The sequence below is a fragment of the Pseudorasbora parva genome, chromosome 3, assembly GCF_024679245.1.
Source record: "Pseudorasbora parva isolate DD20220531a chromosome 3, ASM2467924v1, whole genome shotgun sequence".
In the NCBI taxonomy this organism is placed as follows: Eukaryota; Metazoa; Chordata; class Actinopteri; order Cypriniformes; family Gobionidae; genus Pseudorasbora; species Pseudorasbora parva.
Window position 1 is genome coordinate 40136025 of NC_090174.1, and position 22392 is coordinate 40158416.

The 22392-nt window shown below is 37.6% G+C and overlaps 1 protein-coding gene across 2 annotated transcripts; it reads left to right on the forward strand.

Annotated features, from left to right (window-relative positions):
* Positions 1–443: 443 nt before the first annotated feature.
* On the forward strand, positions 444–21608 carry zbtb44 (zinc finger and BTB domain containing 44). Of its 2 annotated transcripts, none has more exons than XM_067438828.1 (6): positions 444–765; positions 3347–4460; positions 12411–12495; positions 14124–14275; positions 15917–16000; positions 18861–19033. In XM_067438828.1, the coding sequence occupies exons 2-6, from the start codon at positions 3374–3376 to the stop codon at positions 18884–18886; spliced, it is 1434 nt and encodes a 477-aa protein (XP_067294929.1). In that variant the 5' UTR covers positions 444–765; positions 3347–3373; the 3' UTR covers positions 18887–19033. The 2 variants fall into 2 exon arrangements, with proteins under 2 accessions (XP_067294929.1, XP_067294928.1); XM_067438827.1 differs by having other exon boundaries at positions 445–765; positions 15917–16217; positions 18861–21608.
* Positions 21609–22392: the final 784 nt, after the last annotated feature.

A 22392-nucleotide genomic window follows, 5' to 3' on the forward strand; every position in this document is an offset into this window, starting at 1 on the left:
AGTTATTTCAGTTGGTTTTGAGGAAGGAAGGTAAGTTTTCTGCTTCAATTTAATCTTATTCTAAAAAGAACAGACTAGTAGGCTACCTTGACAAGTAACGTAAAACAATACAAAGTCTGAAGGCCAATGGGCCGACACGCATTGGTGTTTTAATGTTTTAGCCCTACCAATAAACCTTTTTCACTTTTGCATCCTATTGAGTGCCTGGACTTGGATTTTTTCCAAATTCTTTTTCAACAATAAAAAGTCTGTGTTGACTCTGAGTTGTTTTGTAAAATGACATACAACACTTGACCGAAAAGCTTTCTATGACCAGTAACACTGTTGTAGTCTGAAACTACTCTTAAATACTCTACAAATGGTCGACAAAAGTGAAAATCATGCTTTTATTTTGTGTTAATGCGTCATCACAACGCTTTCGAGGTCAGCACTAAAAAATGAAAGGTCAGTCGCACAAGCCCCGTGAAAAGCATTCTGGGATACAGTATGTAAACATCAGCCTCAAACCTGTCAGAGGAGATACCAATGCATTTTATACATAATGCAATTTTGAACAGGCTTCTTTTCTATGATTTTGCCTTTTGATACAAACGGGGGGCACTCGACTTCGTGATTTATCGGGATGTGACTCTGCTTTCAACATGCTACAGTACTTCTGTGCAAGTATCTGAATGCTAGCAGCTAGTTAGCCCGCTGCTGGACCACATTCATGCGCTCATAGTTGTATAACATTTCAACGGATTCGTCCATTCTTCTTTTTTACCGGTGAGCTGCAAAGACATTCATCCAACTCGAGTAATGTTTTGTGCACTGTGTTGTGTTGACACTGACGACACTGTTTTAGTCATCGTCAGAGATTAGCGAGCTAGCCAATGAATGCTGCAGGTTAGCTGAACGTTGTTTTTTGACTCTGTAAACGGTAAAGCACGTTACTACTTATCTTGAGTGCATTTTCTGGTAGTTTCTGGTTGTCACATTGTTCACTCTTGGGGTTTTTTCATATATACATTGTAACCTTACTTTCCGCACAATACAAGGCCACATCCAACCTGTCAAAATACGTAGCTTTAGGGGATCGGGAATTCAGTGTGCATCAAATGCGTGAATTGAGAATTATTGCGTGGTTTAAAATGATTATCAGACTGCTATAGAATGTATACAGTACAAACAAAATCAACTCGTGTGTGAAGCCACGCCCCTTTAACGTTCTCCGAGGATGTGTTTTACAGTCACAAACAAAATGTCATGCAATGTCCTCTCTACATTCATTACTTATATGAATTATGCCCGTATTCTACCTTTTTTAATGACTAAGATTTTACATGGACAATCCACGGATAATTTAATCCACGTTCTACATTTCGAAACTGACGTTTATTTGTTTTGGGAAGGCTTCACCCAAAATGAAAACTGGCTCATATTCACCCTCGTGTTTTGACATTTTCTTCTGGGGTAACGTTACAGAGATAGAATATTAGTGCAAATGATCCATTCTTAAAGGTGTTTTTATTGTAAGGTTATACTGCGTGACTGTTAATTTAAATATTTTGTGAATTCTCATATAAATTAAATGTAAAAAAAAAAAAAAAGAAGGAAAAAAAAGAAAAGATACTATGTCATAAATAATTCCGTGTTTCTTATTCATTAACTAGAGGATTAGGCCTCCCAATAAACCCGAATACATGTTAACTCCTTGTAGATAAAAGCTCTTTAATGTTGTGTTTTGTGCCTTTGCTTTTGCGAGGAAAGGGACTTCCATAACTTTCTTTCACAATTATATACGATCTGTACAATTTTTATAGAACAATGTTACATATGTAGCAGCCTATAAACCTTTAAAATAAACTGATTTCATGGATTCAAATTTGTACTGGTACTGTTAATTTATAATTTACCACGTTTACCTTAACATTGTTAAAATAATCTTTTTTGTTCTTTTTCAAATTTTTCATGACCCACCAATAACTCTTGGGGGTTCCTAGACCAGTTTTAAAAGAAAACCTGGCTTAGAGCATTGACACCTTAAAATGTGGTGGTAGGGTTTTTATCAGTATTTCAACCGTGTCGTCCAGTTGCTGCTTAAGCAATAAATCAGAAACGTGCAGAGGCTAAAGGGTTTTATGGCTATTTTATAGCTCTACGCTTTAATTTGTCCCAAAAATCTTGTAAAGTCTGTCACTGTGGAATGCAACTTACTGTTCTAAGAACTCAAAAGTATTATCTTTCTAAGAATTAAGTGCATTTCTTAGAGGTTTCTCAACATACTTCATCTCCTTGTTTAATTAGATGCTGCAGTTGTAAATGTTTAACAATGTGAGTCAAGTACCAAAGATGATCTCTTTCTTTCTAAACCAAGACAGACTTATTTGGACATCTGTATAGTTTAGACATATCTGCCATCACTCTGTTAGCTGTCAGCTGGATCCAAGCAATTCTAAACCAATTTTCGGCAGATGTTATTTGAGGGAGTTTATTTGGGCTTGGAAAAGTTACAAAATCAGGATTCTTCAGCTCTGAATCATTCTAAGTATGTGCTTGTGCTTTGTGTCATAAGGATCGCTGGAATTGAAAAAGTGCTGAAGGTGTAAAGCCTTGTCTTCTGTCTATATATCTAGCTCTGCTGCTCTGCAGGAAGAATATGCCTAGCTAGGGACAGTGAGATTGATGAACTAAATTTATAAAAAGTGCAATTTGATAAAGTAATCATTTGCCGTTTTTGGCCACATTTATATTTATTTATTGGAAGTAACACTGGTCCAAGAGGGTTTTAATAGAAGAAGGCCAGAATAATAATGTAATGATATTAATCATCTTTAGCACAAATTTATTCTGTAATGCAGTATGTATTTAACATATTTATTTAAATTATATAAAATATATTATTATTAAAATTATATTACATTTTATTTTGTGGCTATGTGTGCATGGTGTTTGGAGCAATTAATCTATTAATTGATTGTTATATGGATAGTTACACCTAAACGCGAGACATCTGTCATCATTTAGTCACACATCATGTTGTTCCAAAACCTTGATGACATTATTTCTCTGGAACATGAAATATTTTTGCTCCAGAGAAGATGGTCACAAAAATGGTTTGGTTGTATTGCAGTATTGTCCCACACATACACAAAAAGAGTAAGTGATGACAGCGTTTTTTGTTGGATTGAGTATTCTTTTAACTTTATTGACAGTCAATTATGTATATTCCTGCAAACTTATATCCATACTTCAAATATTTGACTATGATTTACTTTTATTAAAAACCTCTTTTCACTTTCATATAAATGTACTTGATTTTGTTAGCCATTCTATGGGACTAATGTATCTTTTTCTGTCCTGGCAGCCCAGACTCTGCGTCCCACTGTGAAGGATGGGTGTAAAAACCTTCACTCACAACTCCCCCAGCCACAGCCAGGAGCTTTTGGATAAGCTTAACACCCTGCGCAGTGAGGGCCACTTCTGTGACGTTACCATTCGTGTACAGGGTCAGCTGTTCTCAGCCCATAAGGTAGTACTAGCCTGCTGTAGTGACTTCCTTCGAGCAAAGTTGACTGGGAAGCCGGCTGAAGAAGACACTATACTTGTAGGTGAAGATAACAAACATGTGCTGGATCTTCAACATGTGACAGTCGCTGGTTTTGCTCCTCTTCTGGAATACGCCTACACATCCACCCTGTCCATAAGTACGGAGAACATAATTGACGTACTCGCAGCGGCTAGCTACATGCAGATGTTTGCGGTAGCCAACACTTGCTCTGAGTTCATGAAGTCCAGTATACTGTGGAACTCTGCATCCTCGGGAGCGGGAGGTCCTGGTAGCACCCAGCCCCCAGGTTTACACAGGCCCCAAGAACCCCCTGAAGGCCATGCAAGCTGCACCCTCGCCCCTGTAGATGCCCTCTCACCGTCTCCAGCCTCATCCGAGTGCAGCGTACCAGAGCGGCCCATCCCTGTGTGCCGCGAATCTAGGCGCAAGCGCAAAGGCTTTGCGAGCCCGCAACCAGCATCTTCTACCTCTCCGCAAGTTCCCAATCCCTCTCCCTCCTCTTCCTCATTCCCAGAGAGTTCAGCACAGGCTCTGGAACCATCTCTGGCCTTCTCCTGGACATACCCCTTTGGTGTGGACCGGCGGTTTACGCCAGAGAAGTCAAAACTACCTGAAGGTCTCCTGGAACCATCCGGAGCATCGGGGCAGGACTCTAGTGGACGTGCACTGGTAGAGTACCTCGCCTGTGAGGGTCCACGCAGCCTGGGTGTAGGTGGTGCAGCAGGGGTAGAGGAGGAGGAAGAAGACGATGTGCAGGTGAAGGTGGAGAGGCTGAGTGATGAAGAAGTGCATGAGGAGGCTTCTCAGCCGGTCAGTGCTCCGCACAGTTCTCTGAGTGACCAGCAGACGGTTCCTGGCAATGAACATGCCCAAGAAGATCTACTCATCAGCCCACAGTCCTCATCCATTGGTAAGAATTCTTACATTCATGCAATTTTTTGACTACACTTATTCTGTGATGAGCATGTATTTAATGGCTTTATTTTCATTTTTTATTATAATATTAATAATTAATGGTATTTGTAAAAAATAGCTTTTACCTTAAAAAATGTAAACGCTACTGTGCAAAAGGTTCAGCTAAGTAAGATTTCTATGTAAAAGGTACATAACACAAAGTTTCGGCTCATGTTAAAGGGTAACTAAACCCTAGAACAACTTTTTTTAGTTAATGATCTGTAAGAATGGAGCTTTATTATTATTGTTCATTGAGTCGAGTAAATGTTTTGACAGTTGGGTATAAAGTGTTTTAATTCTATAATATATGGTGTAAAAACGTCTTAGTGCTGCCCTCTTAAGGTTGAACGGAGGCTACTGCAGTTGAATTTTCCTATTGGACGTTATGGTACTTCGTTACGTAGGTTTGTACTTCCGACGGCTCACTACCACGCCCCTGGCGGGAACTCACAACGCCCCTGGCGCGAGCTCACCACGCCCCTGGTATAAAAGCATCCTGTTTCAGTTCAAAACCTCTGTAGCCAGTCAGGAGTTGTAATTGCGAGTATAGAAAATTATCAGGATAGCATATATTATCATCTAGTTAGCACAGCCATTTGTATAGTTATTTAGATTAATTCGTGTAGCCTAGTTAGTTAAAGGGGGGGTGAAATGCTGTTTCATGCATACTGATCTTTTTTATACTGTTAAAGACTTGGAATCCCATACTAAACATAGACAAAGTTTCAAAAGTTAAGGTGGACGTTTGATGGGAGTATTTCTTTGTCAAAAATACTACTTCCGGTTAGTCATAAGTTTCGGCAAGTTTTTTGAGATCATGTGTCCCCTTTGACGTTAATGGGGGCGGAATTTCCTTGTATGGGCCTTACGGACAATTCTACCGGAAGCGCGTGTGAGAGAGAGAGGGAGAGAGCGAAAGTAACAGGCTACGCCCATCAAAGCGCTGGCTCGTAGGCTGCTGGACAGGTGATGTGCACATAACAATGTCACCAAAAAAGTGCGTTTTTGGTTGCCAGACCAAGACAGTCCTGTACAGATCGCCAAAAAACCCGCGTTAAGGCAACAGTGGATGTAATTTGCTTTTCCGGATCAGCAACTGAGTTGCGCGAATGTTTATATCTATTCGCTGCATTTCGGTGACGACTGTTTCATAAACAAGGCCCAGCTCGACGCCGGATTTTCCCGATCGCCTAATGCTGAATGATGGAGCAGTCCCAACGTTAGAAGGGTGAGTGAGACTGCTTCAAATGTCTGTGTTTTTTTTAGTCCGCTTACTGTCTACACAAACCACGCGTAAACACACAAACACACGTGCACAACTGCACTTCCCACATGTACACCTTCAAAGACAAAAATACGACGATATAATTCAAGTATAAATATGTAAATAACACAAGCCGCTAAGCATATTATATAGTTAGTGTATAACTTGTACCACATACAGACATCCTGCTCTAGTCGTTTTTGCTGCTGCTCCTGTTCAACTGCAGCCTCTGGGTCTGATTCCGGATCATAGATGTATGGCTGTATCTGATTAAAAGCCATATTTTTATTTTGAATAAAGTTTTTTTCCCGCTGTTGACACAGCTTTACGACGCACTCGACTCAACATAGCAGCAGCGAGCACACGTCATTATTTAGCTCCGCTCACACGACACGCCCCCACCCGCTCGGCTTTTTTCGGAAAGACTCGGAACAGCGCATCTTTCTTATATAATTATTAAAAAAATAAAGACTTTTCGGGGATATGCAGGATGCAATGCTACTCTATAGGTACTCAAGATTGACATGAATCTGACTGAAACTGAGTGTTTCACCCCCCCTTTAATTAGCATAGTTGTTAGTGTAGCATTGTTAGAAGTTCTCTTCACTTGCTTTCAACATCCTAATTAAGAAAATAGAGATATATAATGCAGTTGTAAGTACATGTTTAGCTTTTCTTCTGATATTTTTGCCGCCTGTCATGTCTACAGATAATTTTCATACCTCAGAGGCTTTCAGACAAACCCTGACACGCAAATGGTTGCCGTGGTAACAAACAACAAATCCGTAACGTGCTAGACTGCTGGCGTATGTAGTCTTTGTAAACTTTTATTTAATGCATGAGGAATATTTAATATGAGGAAATCGGTTGTAATAGGCTATTAGGTTTGAACTTATTGGTCCTGCGCTTTTTTATATGGCTGTTCAGTGTTCATAGATTAGTTAGTGATCTCATTCTCTTTTGCGCTGCTGCTTCGCTAGCATGAATGAATGAATGAATGAAAGCATCGTCCGCATCGGGAGTTAAAGCAGTTTGAGCCTCCAAACTCTGTGTCTACAGACATTTCACCCTCCTCCAGTCCACGTGAAGGTGGTGGAGAAAAGTCCTCTAGTTTAGATGACTGCTCTGTTGCAAAACTACTGTCCTCACTCCAGTCACTATCCATCTTTGCGAGTCTGACAACTGTCAAACAAGTTGTCACTCGGGTCTCAGGTGCACGCCCCCCTCGCTCAGCCCCGCCCTCGCCTCGTCCCCTCTGCCTCCGCTGGGCTCTGCCCACTTTTGCAGCATTTTTCAAATATTGCCAGAGGGCGGAGTTAGGCTGTGAACAGGGGTTTAGTTACCCTTTAATCTTGAGTACCTATAGAGTAGTATTGCATCCTTTATATCTCTGAAGAGTCTTTATTTTTATCATATTTATAAAAGACAGATACGCTGTGCTGATTCTTTTAGAAAACATATAAATGCATATAAAAATATAACTATATAAATGCAGTCCATTTACAACATCCCTGGGTAACTTTCGATTCACTATACGTTATTATGCGCCGAATGCCAACAAAAGACAAATGTTTGAATCAGTTTCACTCACTGCGAACGGTTTTGACACGTGACCTGGAACAACAAAACACACTTACAGAACTCTTTTGCTGCTCTGGTAAAACAAACTGCATCCACTGTTACCTTAACACTGGGTTATTTGCAAAGCTGAACAAGATTATCTTTCCCTCACAACCAAAAACACACTTTTTTAGTTACAGTGTTGATTTAGTGGTCTAAAAACAAAATGACAGCATTGCTGACGGCTTCCGTAACACAAACAAAGCTCATTGATGAGTGCACTCTTGCTCTCGCTCTGGTTGATGCAGAGCTCTCAAGTCTCACGCATTGGGCGTGAGAGACACGCATTTCAACCCGTTCACACGCCACACCTTGTATTTCTCACGCAGAGAAATCGCAGGGGTAACACACACTAAGTTGCGCGCTATTAGAGGAATCGAGCGAGTTCCCCATAGAGTTCTGACGGCCCGGCCACACACCAGTTAATCTAATAAAAAAAATATATAGATACCAAACACCCAATCATAAAACAGATTTGCTGTATCTGGGTAAGATATAGATATTCCCTCCACAAGAAGGTTTACGCTCTGATTCCAACGTCACATTCTGTGATTCACGGCACGGCCTCACTCATTGAATCAAATGCTCGCTGAAGTACCGTTAGTTGGCAACTACAAGCCCCACATTCACAAAGATAACAGTGTTAAGTTCAGTTTCTAACAGCACTTTTTCTGTTCTGAAACCTCAACAAAACTTAAAGGAAGCATTTGTCTCAATCATGATTTGCATGAAATGCATTTTGTTATCATGTACGTTATTGCGCTCTCACTCAGTGAACATCTGTGCTCTTCTGCACTCGTGAATGCAGTGATGGACAGCTGTCCTCATTCGACTGGTGTTTGGATGGGATTTTATTTTTTTTTTATTTTTTTTTTACTCCCTTTCATTAATTCATTTTATTAAAAGTAACTCCATTTTGTAAGATCATTTTTATCTAAGTAATTCCAAACATGACGAGGCAGACGAAATTAGTGATCAAATCCAGTCGAGTTATTAACATGCTCCACAGCACCACCCAGTGGATTCAGTTATAACTGCGAGATTTAGAGGGATTTATAATGGATTCACTGCATTTACGGTCAGCGAAGCAATATAGTAAAATTTCAATATTATTTTTATTTTTCGAATATTAATTACAGATCGAATATATTCGTGCTCACCCCTATTTATGGAAGCTGAAGTGTAGCGATATAAAATTTGCAATGCAATTCAGTATTTAAGTTTACATTTTCCATACCATGTGTGCAACATTTGGAGCAAAATGGTAATTCAAATTGAATAATATAATTTACATTTGCTATTTCCTCAACTAGTTTTAACATATAATTTAAACATAAATTGTATAATACTTTATATAAGTTACAAAATTAAAATGTATTACAGAAATAATTAGATGTTTTTAACATGTTCAAGCAAAAATTGTAGCAAAATGATCATTTAAATGTTATTTTTTCTAAATTGCATTTAAACTCCCATTTAAGATACTTGCGATTACATTTTGATTATATATCCTGCATAGCCTGGATGCCAGCCGAACTTAGCCCCGCCCACAACATTTTTAGGTCGGGCAGTTCGGTCTGGCCTTGCTCCATAGAGGAGTGATTATCCCCGAACAGAAACTGTTCGGACCAGTGAAATCATCAGGGCGGGCTTTAGACAATGATGGACAGATGATCAACAGTAACATAATCATGCACGTCATCAAAGGGGCTTGGATTATATTTTTTGGAAACCTTAACGGAGAGCTTGTTTGTATATGCATTCACCTTCACAATTTCTCTCAGAAATGATGATCATGTTGGGTAAGTACTCTGTGTATCATTAGATTTTTTTATTTTTTTACAACACCGGCAAAGATTGTGTATTCCAGCCTGATTTCAGCGCGCGTGCAGACAGGGTTGCCAAGTTTTTTACAACAATACCTGCCAACTACTAGCCCTAAACAATAGCTTCTCGGGGGGTTCTCCGGGGGGGAAATGGCGTTTGGGGGGTAAAATGTGTGTTATTTTGGCAAGGTTGCCTGTTAAATTCGCACTTATGGGTCTATATATCACATAATAGTCGCTTCAACCCGCGGACATAGAAAACAACTTGCGGGGGAAAAAGGGGACTTGGCAACACAGTTCAGTTGAACTTTGTTGACATTTGACGATGCGTTGCTTCGTTGCTCTGATTGGTTGTTGGTCTATCCAATTGATGTCTTTCCTGGTTCGGTTGAAACACGCCCCATAATCACAGCCCAGTGGAGCGGTTTCAGACTCGTATTCTGACTAGAATTGAGTATGACCACGTCAGGCTATATCCTGCAATGAATGTAGCAAAATTCAATGTGGAATTGAAAATGCAATCCAAGCCGATCAAGTCTCTACCCCGCCCTGTCAAGCACCAAATCAAGGCTGGGTCAGGTGCTGGAAACATGGCGGCAGCAGAGATATTCGAGCCGTTTACTGCTAGGTGAAGAGGAGCAAGAACACAGTCATGTTGAAGTGAGCTGTGGTTTACAACAGATATTTTTTCTCTCTTAAATAATCTTAGACAAGCTGCGCATTATTATTGTTTGCTTTATCAGTATGGTTGTATTTTTTTAGCCTAAGTCATTCCAAAAATTATGCCACGTATCCCAGTGACCGCACTAGCCATTATTTTTAATGGAAAGGAGACATAGGTGTGTTATTCAAGCATTAATTAAATTTTGCATGGGGGCAACATCTTTTTTTACATTTCGTTATTTTAAAGGTGGGATAGGTAGGACTGATCTAAAACACTTTTGTCCAAATTTGTTTAAAATTTCTTTAAATGTCAATACATAATTAAAATGTAAGTACTCTGAAGAGGAGAGTATAAAAATCGAGTGACTCTAGACTTTTTAATCTGCAATAAACACCGCTCATTATTTTCGTTCGGGACGAAACAAATGATTGGCTTGGGCTAATGTCTCTCTCTCGCTACCATGGCGACCACCGCTTTCACTACAGGATCTGCCGACATGCGCACGCTCGTTTGATTTAAGGAAAGTTCAAGAGGCAAGAAACCTAGGCAAAATAATGTCAGAGAAAGAGCATTCAAAATTCACAGTGCAGGGCTTTACAGTCAGCGAAGGCAAACAATGCATAAAAGGAAGACAGTACGAGTTAAGGCAATGCACAGAAAGTCTTTGGATAAACAAAGAAATCAAACGTGAGTAAATATCTGTGTGACTTTTCAACGATGGTGAGAACTGAGGGACCTGAAAAACGACTCATTGCTGGCTGTATTTCTGCTGGACAGGTAATCTTTCATTTTGATTAAAAAAAATTCATGAAGCATGTATCATGAGCACATGAAGCTGCCTAATATAGCTAACATAATTACTTACTTAGCATAAAGTTACAATGTTATACACTTAGCCATTAGTAGAGATGATTAATACGCAATATGCTTTTAATGGAAATAATGAGCTGTCTTTAAAACAGTAGTGAGAGGTCTACAGACACTAATTTTTTATACTTAATTTTTCAGAGTACTTACATTGTAATTATGTATTGATATATAAAGAAAGCTTGAACAAATTTGGAAAAAAAAGTTTTTTAACCAATTCCTACCTATCCTACCTTTAACTGAATTCAGAAATGCTTTTGAAATTAAAAACTTTGCTTTTAATAAATAAAATGCATGTTTGAAATAAAGACTGTTTGGGTGGTTGGGTGCTCCGTTCCCTGAATCCACAGCCTTTGTTGTTATTTTGAGTGTACACAAATAAAAGTAGACCGTTTATAATTATGTCTTGTACTTAGCCTATTTAAGAGGACAGTAACCCAGGAATTACTGCAAATGATCTAGTGCCAGCTGTAAATTGTCATTTTTTTCTCTTCTCTCTTGTAAATGCAATGTTTGAATTATTTTGATTGTAATTTATTCCTGTTGAATATTGTTTTGTGTGATTTTATGTTGTGAATAATTTTAAAAGAGGACCCCAGGAAGATTAGCTGCCAAAAAACTGCTACCAACACCAATAAACAACACTAACCTCTCTCTCTCTCTCTCTCTCTCTCTCTCTCTCTCTCTCTCTCTCTCTCTCTCTCTCTCTCTCTCTCTCTCTCTCTCTCTCTCTCTCTCTCTCTCTCTCTCTCTCTCTCTCTCTCTCTCTCTCTCTCTATTAGCATGTGGCTTTCTATCACTAGAAACCCTGGAGTATATTCGAATGATTGTGCTTTCCGCCCCCCCAGAGATTTATGCATTTTATTTCTGGAAAAATTACTCCGATCAATTGTCAATATCCGAAATATCGACAATTTGCGTCATCTGAGCATTTTTTGGCTAGTGGCTAAAGAATACATCCAGCAGAGGGAGCTATTTCCACATGTTTTCAACCCGTGCATAGGGGATGGGAGATCGCAGCTCTCACAGCTCAGCTCGCAGCTGCAGGCATTTATGTAAACGGGCGCGTCTGTTTCAACTTCTCAAATTAATACCTATTAAAAGTTAAGCTTCCAAACGCATGAGTTTTTAATTGTAGTGTCTGTTCTCTAACTGAACTGATTTTGTGAAAAAGAACCCGGTGGGGAAAGTGATCCAGTCACAGTGATTCAGTAGCGAAGCATTCTGGGAATTGTTGTCTTTCATCCCCATGAGACAAAAATACATTTTCTGTCTCATCTCAGTATAGAAAGCACCAAATCCAAAAATTATTTATTTATTAATGACCAAGTTTAAATACAGATTCATCTTCCCAGTGCTGAAGTACCCCTTTAAGTAGTGTATTTGGCACGGAAATACTACTTCATGCATTTTGAAATACATGTCAAAATGCATGAAATAGTTTTGGAGCCCCCCTTTTTAAAGAAATTATATTTTTATTGAGCAAGAACACTGTACACTGTCTTGCATATGAACGTGCATAATTGTTTTTCTTAATGATTGCATTGATTATTGTGTGCACTTTTGAGAACTACTTAGGCAGTATCTGTTTAAAATAAACAACAAAATATTAAGACCACTTTACTGGAGAAGGGGTTCAAAAACCACATTCTGCTCTCTCTTCAGGCTCCATGGATGAGGGGGTGACGGAGGGTCTCCAGTCTATGCAGGGCACTCCTAACACTACTGGTCACATGGAGGAGGATGAGAGGTAAGACCCTTTGAGTGTCTGTGTTGTTTTAACAGAGTATACTTTTATGGCGTCTCACTTTTATGATTGAACTAAAGGGCCCCTCTGAGGAGGGACATAACTTTTTTGACTTCTCATCATCGTCTTTCCTCATGTATATTTATTTATAAGCAGTAGAGCCTTTTGTGATATTGTAGTGGCTATTAGGATGAAGATTTCTTGCCAAGGGGCCAGAGAAGCTAGTTGGCAGGCTTTCTGGAAACTTCTTGGACATGAATTTGCCTTTTGGAATACTGGAAGAGTAGGGAAATGGTATGATGCAAAACAAATGGGAGAGGGAAAAAAACCCACTGCTGTCCATCTCAAGAGTAGGCTTTTATATGACACCTTGATATGCCTGACTAAATGTGTTATATGTTAGCCTTAAACCTTTGTGGGGTGATCTCTGTGAATATGTAGACAAAGGAAATTGTGTAGCAGTATTGTGAATACAAAATACTAAATTCACAGTGTGACACTTTCTTTTTATTTCCACCCAAATTTGTATGTATTCCTTTCAAGGGGTCATGAAATGGAAAATCAAAATGTTCTTTATATTCACACATATAAGAGGCTACTCTATAAAATAAGCATTTTACAGTTAGCATGCTGTAAAAGACTATTGCAATCTTTTTAGTTGCCTTGGTTGATGTTCTTTCTATCTCCGGCTTAAACATATTCAGCTCTATTACGGCACTGGCTATCTTGAGCTTAAAAAAAGAGGTAACCATCTCTTGTAACAGTGTGAAAGTGAATATGAAGATGAATTAGATTTACAAATGATTGAATGTTTTTGGTAATAAATAGAAAAAATATAAAAATGTGAAAATACATTTCATGACCCCTTTAACAGATTTTAAAATGTAGGTCTTGTGAAGACAAACAGGACACCCGTGATATATAACAGGTAGATTACCAAAAATCTTTGATTATCAAATATCTATAGATTATCAAAAGATTGGGGTCTGTACACATTTTGAATGTTTTTGAAAGAAGTCTTGTATGTTCACCAACAAGGCTGTCATTTATTTAATTATAAATACAGTTTAAAAAAATACATTATAAAATAGTATCCCAATTTAAAATAAATGTTTTTCATTTTAATATATTTTCAAATGTAATTTATTCCTGTGATGTAAAGAAAAGGAAAAAATAGGGAATTCTCAGTAGCATTACTGCAGTCTTCAGTGTCATATGATCATTTTGAAATCATTCTAATATGATGATTTGGTGTTCAAAACAATTATTATTATCACAGTTAAAAATAATTGGGTTTTTTTCAAGAAAAAATAATCTTTTTTTAAGGATTGTTTGATGAGTGCAAAGTTCAAAATATTTATTTTGAATTTATTTTGCAATATTCTTACTAAATCAAATAAACACATTCTTACTGATCTCAAACTTTTGGGATGATGGAGAGACATGTTACCTTATGTAGCCAATTTCATTCAGTGTAGGAATGATTATATGATGCAGACATTTAGGACTTATAAAAGTCAGATTTTTATAGAAAAATGCTATGTCTCATCATTAGGGACTACAAAAAGTCAATGTGCAAATGGCTCGTCTAATTTGTCTCTCTTCTTTTTTTCTTGTTGCTCTGTCTCCAGGCTGGAGAATGTCCAGTACCCATACCACCTGTACATCAGTCCTTCCACCCGCCCTGGACTCAATGGCCCTGAACGGCCCTTCCAGTGCCCTACATGTGGCGTCCGCTTTACTCGAATACAGAATCTCAAGCAGCACATGCTCATCCACTCTGGTGAGAGAGCCTCGGCTATTACAGGACAGTGCATGTGAAATTGTGAATGCAGAGGTTATTTTTGTCACACATCACTTTATATTCCTGATGCTTCATCCAGTGCTTAATTTGAGCCATGTCCTGCCCGATCTTGTTCCAGAAAATGTCAGATTTTTATTCTTTGTTTTCAAACAATCCAACATTTAGTGCATTGCATGGTGATATTGTGTGCGTGTGTGAGACAGCATGCGCCAGCGGAAAGTTTGGAGAGAGTGTGAATACCTGACAAATTCTGTTAAAAACAAATGAATATTGCCAAAATATCAAAAAGTCAGTCAAGCTAATGCTGATGGTGATGGTGTTTTGGGTTTTTTTTAAAAATCCAAAATGGAACTGCACCCCTGGACTATTCTTCAAATACTAATCAGGTAGGGGTGTGACGAGATTTCTCGTCGAGTTGAAAAGCTGTCTCGCCTCATTTCTTACGGATTGTGAGGGTGAAGTGAGTTTAGAATTATGGTTATGGTTATTGTTTGCACTTAATATCTATGATTAATTTGTGGGAAGGAGTTCAGTTAGGAGGTCAAAAAAAAGCTCATGTGTATTTTTAAGGTCTGAAGAGACAATCAAACAGGAGAGAAGTCAGTCACTTGAGTTTTTGCCAAAACCTTTACAGTGCTTGTCTTTTACTGTATGATAATTCATAAATAAAGTAGAAATGAAATGACATTCATTAAAAGTTGATGAGTTGATGAAGCACTTCAAATGCACCTGCAAACTTTTTCTAGTCATGCATTTCATCAATAATGATTTCTTTAAAAATACTATGTAAAAATCTCGTCTCGTGTCTCGTCTCGTGAGATTAGAGTCTCATCACACCCCTATAATCAGGATAGCAGGAGACAAGCAACGATCAGTCACAGAAATCAATGTACTAAAGAGGCAACGATGCCGTTGGTAAGAGAGAATATCACTGATCAACTGAATGGTCTCAACATAGCTATATACGTCAACGTTTAGTGATGCTATCATATGTTCCGGGAAAACTGCAGTTTTATGGTCATGATTAGACACAGCACCTTTTAATTGATGTTTTGGATCATGTAATTATTCATTTAGAAATTGGCCCATTTTTCTAATGATTAATGTACTTAAGCTTTAATTGTTAAAATGTTTTAGGAAAGCTGAGTAAAGCTTTCAGACAAGATCCTGGAAAGACTTAATGTTGGGCTATGTATTACATAAATGTCTTGTTTGCAGAAGAGTACAGCATGATTCACCCTAATCGACTTGTTAGTTTATACAGAGGCAGCGTTTTGTTTGCTATTGATTGTCCAAGCAGAACTCATCACAGCTATTAGTTATGGACTGGTGAAAGTGAGTATATGCAATTGGTTTAAGTTGTGGGTTATGTGACCAACATGCCTAATGTGATACATTTCTGGAGGGAATCTTCACAATAAACATCCTGACTTGTTTGCATGAGTAAAACAAAGTATCTAGTCTTTTATTTTATTTAGCAGTTATCACACAACAAATATTCAAGACAGGCAGGTTCCTTTCAGCCTCAACGAACGTCATTATCATCTTTATTTGCTAATTATCTCCTGTTTTTTGGTATGGATATGGTAGATAGTAATCTTTCATGGCTTTCCTCTACAGGTATTAAGCCATTCCAGTGTGACCGCTGCGGGAAAAAGTTTACGCGGGCTTACTCCCTGAAGATGCACCGGCTGAAGCACGAAGGTAAACGCTGTTTCCGGTGCCAGATCTGTAGCGCCACTTTCACTTCCTTCGGTGAATATAAGCACCACATGAGGGTGTCTCGCCACATCATCCGCAAGCCTCGGATTTACGAGTGCAAAACGTGCGGCGCCATGTTTACCAACTCCGGCAATTTAATCGTACACCTGAGGAGTCTCAACCATGAGGCGTCAGAACTAGCAAACTACTTCCAGACCAGGTGAGGAGGAGCTGAACATTCTAAGAAAATATGTAGAAGTACAAATTTAGTTTTGTACGGTCGGCCGTTCATCTCATGTTGAGGTAGCAGATGCGTTTTTGAATTGGGGGGAGAAATTATTTAACTGTATTGAACAATGTGTATTCGGAACACTTTACAATAAGGTTCGATTCATTGACATTAGTTGTGCACTAGGTGTCATGAATGAACAAAGATCATTACTTTTATAGCATTTATTAATTCTTTTTTTAAATTAATTTAAAAGGAGCCTCTTGTGCTCATCAAGGCTGCATTTATTTGATTAAATATGGTAAAAACAGTAATATTGTGAAGAACTGTACAATTTAACATTGCGGTTTTCTATATGAAAATATTTTAAAATAAAATGCATCCTTGGCAAAACTGAATTTTCAGTTTTGAGTGTCCCATGATCCTTCAGAAATCATTCTAATGCTGATTTTGTGCTCTAGAATTATTACTTTCTTATTACGGTATTATCAGTGTTGAAAACAGTTATGCTGCTCAATATATTTTGTGGAAAGCGTAATAAGTTGGTCAAAAAGATGAATTAAAATGATTTATTTTTTGTAACATAAAACATTTTAATCAGTTTAATCCATCCGTGCTGCAAATTATTCATTTGTTGAGGAAGAAGCATATATATAGAAATATATAAATATTATATATTTAATATATATTTAAACATTTTGAACAGTATAAATGTGTGTTCATAATACATAAACTAATGTTAAATTATATATTTTGATCTGTACACTTCAAGTTACATAAATGGACATTAGTTTATGTATTATGAGCATACATTAACACTGGCCAATAGCATATTTATAAATTAACAATAACCTAGATAAATAAACTCTAATATTTTTTACTTATTTCATGACACTCAATGCATATGTATATGCAATGCAATAAACTAATGTTAAGTAAATGCACCTTATTATAAAGTATTACAGATGAAATAGTGTGTATTTTTAATAACAGCAGACGATGAATCGTTTTGGTTTTTCTCGTTGAGGTTTTGACTGACAAAATGTTTCTATCAGATGAAATGTCTTTCCAGCTGAGTTTTAACAGGTTTACCCCGGTCCAGGCTAACGCCCAGTTCTATTGTGTTTTATTTGGAAGAACGTTAATTACTGAATAGAGCTTTCAGGAGATCACTGAAATCTCCTCTATTGACTGTCCTGATCAGTATTATGCAGAGTAAAATGTTTGTTTCTGTATAGCTTTAACACATGGGCACACCCTTCAGCTTTTCTTGTATTCTCTTCTTAAGATTGCACGTGTATTCCTCTTAGATGTGTTCTCTAGAGAAAACCAAGTGACTTTCCTGTTTGAAAACAAGTATTTTCTAAATGAAATAATCATTGCTTTGATTCCATTTTGGAAGTAGTGAGAGTTGGAAAGTGATTTAGGAAAAGAAGCACTGAGATGTAAACATTTGGAGCAGGCAGGGAAATCTATCCTATGTCAGCCGACTAGGCTTTTTTAAAGTCAAGTTCTCAAAAAAAGCTTAGTGGAATCACTGTCTCTTTTTTTGAGCTGTAAGCAGAGCAGACTGTAAGAGGCGTTCTTCTGAGGTAATCTTCATGACGGTAGCCCTTCATTAAAGCAGAGGAAAGGGAGTCAGGTGCCTTTATGCATTGAGCTCCTGCTACATGTAGACTCCCTTATTTCATCCGACTGTTTATTTGATTTAAGCCCTCTCGCTCTTAGGATCTCTGTGGTCTATTCATCTTTGTCAGGCACAAATAAACAGTGTTTTTGAAAGCTACAGTGCTTAGGCAATAGTTTGGCTCTGCCATGTGTTTATTAAGAGAGGGAGCGGTCATGAAGTGTATTTTTTATTTATTGTGATTACAAAAAAACAGTCAGCATTGCAGCCATACTTTGTAAAGATCTTTGATGGACTTAATCTTTAAGTGTCATTTTAAGATGAACAAACAAGTACAATTTGGAAAGTGCTAACTGGGTTAATCAGATATATAGCATGACATTTTTTATAAATAATTTTGAATGCATTTTGCTTTAAAGTTTGTGCTAAGGACTTTAAATTCGGAAATCAATGTCGAGACTGCAACGACTTGCTGTGAAGAAATAGGAAATGATGTCATTACTATCTAAATCCTATTCATGGATTAAGCTATCAGTGTTTGAATTGTGATTTACTTGCTATAACCCTTTTTCTGCCAAGCCACAATCTTTGTTTTGAAGCTTCAATTTTGACTTTTCGTTTAGATAGCTGGAGTGTTTGCCAGAGGACATTTTGCCAAAGTTTATTGCTAGACTTGCACATGCTAGGACTGGCTGTTCGTGAAAAAAAAGAAAAAAAATTGTTATACTCATACACCAAACTTGGAACACAATCTTGGGTTAATCATAAGAACTTGCTTTTTTTCTTTTTGACAAAGAACTTTTTGAACTTGCGCCTGAGTGGTTTGACATCCTCTGATTGTGGCTTCACAGAGGAAATTAAAAGCAATAGCGACATTTTAATAACTAGTTTTTGTGTTTTAGGTACTAAGATTGTGAAAGATGATTCTAAAGATCATTGTTGAGTTAGTATTGATGGCAGAGATGATTTTCTGAACAATGGCGCTTCTCTCCCTTTTGTTGCCCTAGTGAGTTCCTCCTCCCAGACTACCTGAGTCACATGCAAGAGGAAGAGGGGCTGGGACACTTTGAGATGAGTGAGCAGACCTTTGAAGCTTCTTCCTCCTCTTCCTCAGTCCAAACACCAGTTATCTCTCAAGTTTCCTCTACCATGAACTATGACAACCACACTTCTGCCCCTCCTTCCCAAACCCCGAACCCCAGATCAGGGCACGGAGGGGAGGACGTACCAGGGGACCATCCGAAGTCCACTCCTGCTGTTACCTCTCTACAAGACCCAGAGGAAGATGAGGAAGAGAAGGAGAGAGGGGGGAGAAAGAAGAAAAGACTTGTATCAATTACAATTGAGTGAAACATTTGTCTACATGTAAACATGTATAATACCAGTCCTGTTGCACACTCAATACTTCTGTTGTTGATGATGTCTTAAGTTTTAACAGCTTACAAATCGGATGTGTTCCTTTATCAAAAAAGTATAATGCCTTTTGATATTAGTTCATTCTGATTTGTTGAGGTTAAGTCACCTTTATTTATATAGCGCTTCATACAATACAGATTGTTTTAAAGTAGTTTTACAGTGATAAACAGGAAAATAATGATTGAAACAGAATCCAATTCTGCTGTAAAGCAGCTCTGACAAGACAATAGTAAACAGTCACATTTGATTTGGATTTACATGCAAATCTTTCTGAAAGAACATCACAGTTCTAAATTAAAAAACAAACAAATGTTTATTTAAATATCAGTTAATATCTGTGACTAGAATGAATTTGTTCCATGGAACATTTTTTCAATTTAGATATTTTTTTATTATAGATTTTTTTAACCACCTCTTGGCAGTCTGTCGAAAAGAATCCTAATCATATACATGTGTTGTTGTTTTTTGCATTTACGTTCAACTATGACTGATCTCTTTTTATTGTTTGACTTCCTTTTTTCCTATTTCATCTCTGCGCCTTAACTTTAGCAAACTGCCCCTTCTGACTGTAAACAAACCTGGGAAGCTTTGACCCCCTGAGGACCGTTCCTAAAAATGTGAAAGACTGTTACTACTTCCATGTGTGTTCAGAGTGGAAATAAAACACTGAACCTGACTGGCACGAAACAACCATGAAAAGTTGTTAATTTGCGTGGATGGTGACTAATCTAATGAGTGTATATGTGAAGAGTAGCCCTGTTTTTCTAGCCCTCTTTTCTGCTGTATGTCTAATGCTGCTAAATTTTGTAAACTGTGCCTCTTGCCCAGCTCTCCGAACCACTCGTCAATTCGATCTAAAGAGCTGTACGTGAATTCTTCTGGTTTGACATTGTTCTTTTGATTGTGACATGTGGAAGAAATGGGTCACGAGTTAATAGAGTGGAAGGTGATATTTCCATAGCCTTTACCATTTTATTGCTGTTGGATTTATACTATGGAATTTTTCTCCATAACTTGATGCCATAGTTGTATGTGCCTAACAGTCTCCCAAACAAAGTTTATGAACATGTTGTGACTATGGCATGAGCCTTGATTGAAGATGTAACTTGATTGCAACTTTGGAATATGTAGCATTTGTTTTGTTTGGTGATTGTAATGATCGTGTATCTTGCGTACAAATCCGCTTCCTCCATGTGATATTGCACCTGGCAATCAGTCTCGTAGCTGCTCCATTCCAACATGAATTTGTAGGGAACAAACATTTTAATAGGCTTTGTGCAATATTGTTTTGGATGAGTCACATGTTCCAAAATGAAATCATGTGAATAACAACATTTTATACTGCAGTGGACAATGAGCTGAATGACTGAAGATAATAAACTACAGGAGGAGGGTTAGTCGAGGGAATAAGCTAAAGCTTCGATAAACAGTTCATATGAATTGTTAGTGTACAAACAGCGAAAAAAAGCTAGGTTGCAATATCATTCTCTGACGTCATTTCCCTCTAGACGGTCTCCCGCTTATCTCACTCTCCATTTTTGCAACCGCGGGCTGTTGCTCGAACTCAATTACTTCATGGTCTGAGAGTTTGTAGTGACGCATTTATCCATAAGACAATATTGGCTGTCTGTCCCAGATTGCTCTTTGTGCTACTTGCATGTTTTCCGTGCAAAAAGAAATATGGGGGAAAAAAAATCAATATAGCATGGGTTGATTCGTTTGTTGGATGTTGTTTCAGATATGTGCAACTACCATTTTGTATACAATATTCAATCTTTGGTGTTCAATTGTTTGAGCAGAAAGAAAATGTTGATATTTCAGTAGTCATAATGCTTCTTTTTTTCAGATTCTGTATCGATGACGGTTACCTTATAAAGTGTCAATTTGTACATTTGTAATATCAATGTGAGTGTAAGTAGTTATTTGACTTGAGCCTTGTAGTGTTCGCTTTTGTGACCATGTCTTACTGGTACCCTCTATATTCTTTTTTTAAAGCCTATAGTTTTAGTCGTATCTTGTGCCTTTGGATATTGGATCTGTATTGTATTTTAATTGGCATAAACGTGCATTGATATGAATTCATAATGTTTTGTAGACAGAATGCTGGTAGACTTCAAATGTAGCTTGAAACTAAAAATATTTTTGAAGTGCTATTCGACACGGTTTAAACTGTAATGTTTTGTGTTTATTTTCATAAAGACAAATGTATTAGTCATTTTGTATCCTTTCAGTGGTTCTTATCATCCGTTTCTGTGCCAATTCAGATTTATTGAATGATGTTTTGTAAAAATATTATGTACATTAAGATTTACAGTAAATGGTTACAGCCTGACACTCCACGTTTGCCTAAATTCATTGCTTCCATTCTTATGTTCTTTAAAAAATGCTACACACATGCACATTAATAAATCAAAGATTTTTGTAATACTTTTTAGAAAACAATTATCTTATTCAGTAAATTGATCAAAAGTGGGGGGAAATTCAATAAAAACTTTCGATTTATCAAAGAATATTGAAAAAGGTTCCCCAAAGTATTAATAGCAGAACTTTTTTTCAATATTGATAATGATAATAATAATACTACTAATAATAAATGTTTTTAAGCACCAAATCAGCACGATCATGTGACACTGAAGACTGGAGTAATGGTTGTTGAAAATTCAGCTTTGCCATCACAGGAATAAATTCCATTTGCAAATATATTTTCATTTGTAGTGTAGAGTTTGTGCATATACCACCATTCAACTTCTTACGGTATACATGTATGACACCATGTACATAAACTGCTGAGGAAGTTATGAGCTATTGAACTTAAGTTCACATCCCACGTGACATTTTATGCAAATATGTGCGGTTTTCTAGCTCTGAACAAGCTCTGGTGTGTGAAGAGATGGTAATAAGGAAATTCTTGGCAACCAGGTGCATAAACACATGCTAAAGGAAACAACAAGAGGCTTTTAATTTTGCTTTGGCCTCCGAGATGAAGTTTTTCTGACAGCACTGTATTTGCAGAATCCAAGCACCTGCTTGTGATTTGGTGTCCTTCGGCTGTCTGACACATCAGCTACGGAGAGGTGGTTAAAGAAAGCCCTCAAAATGGGTCAAGTCAGATAATGTTCACAA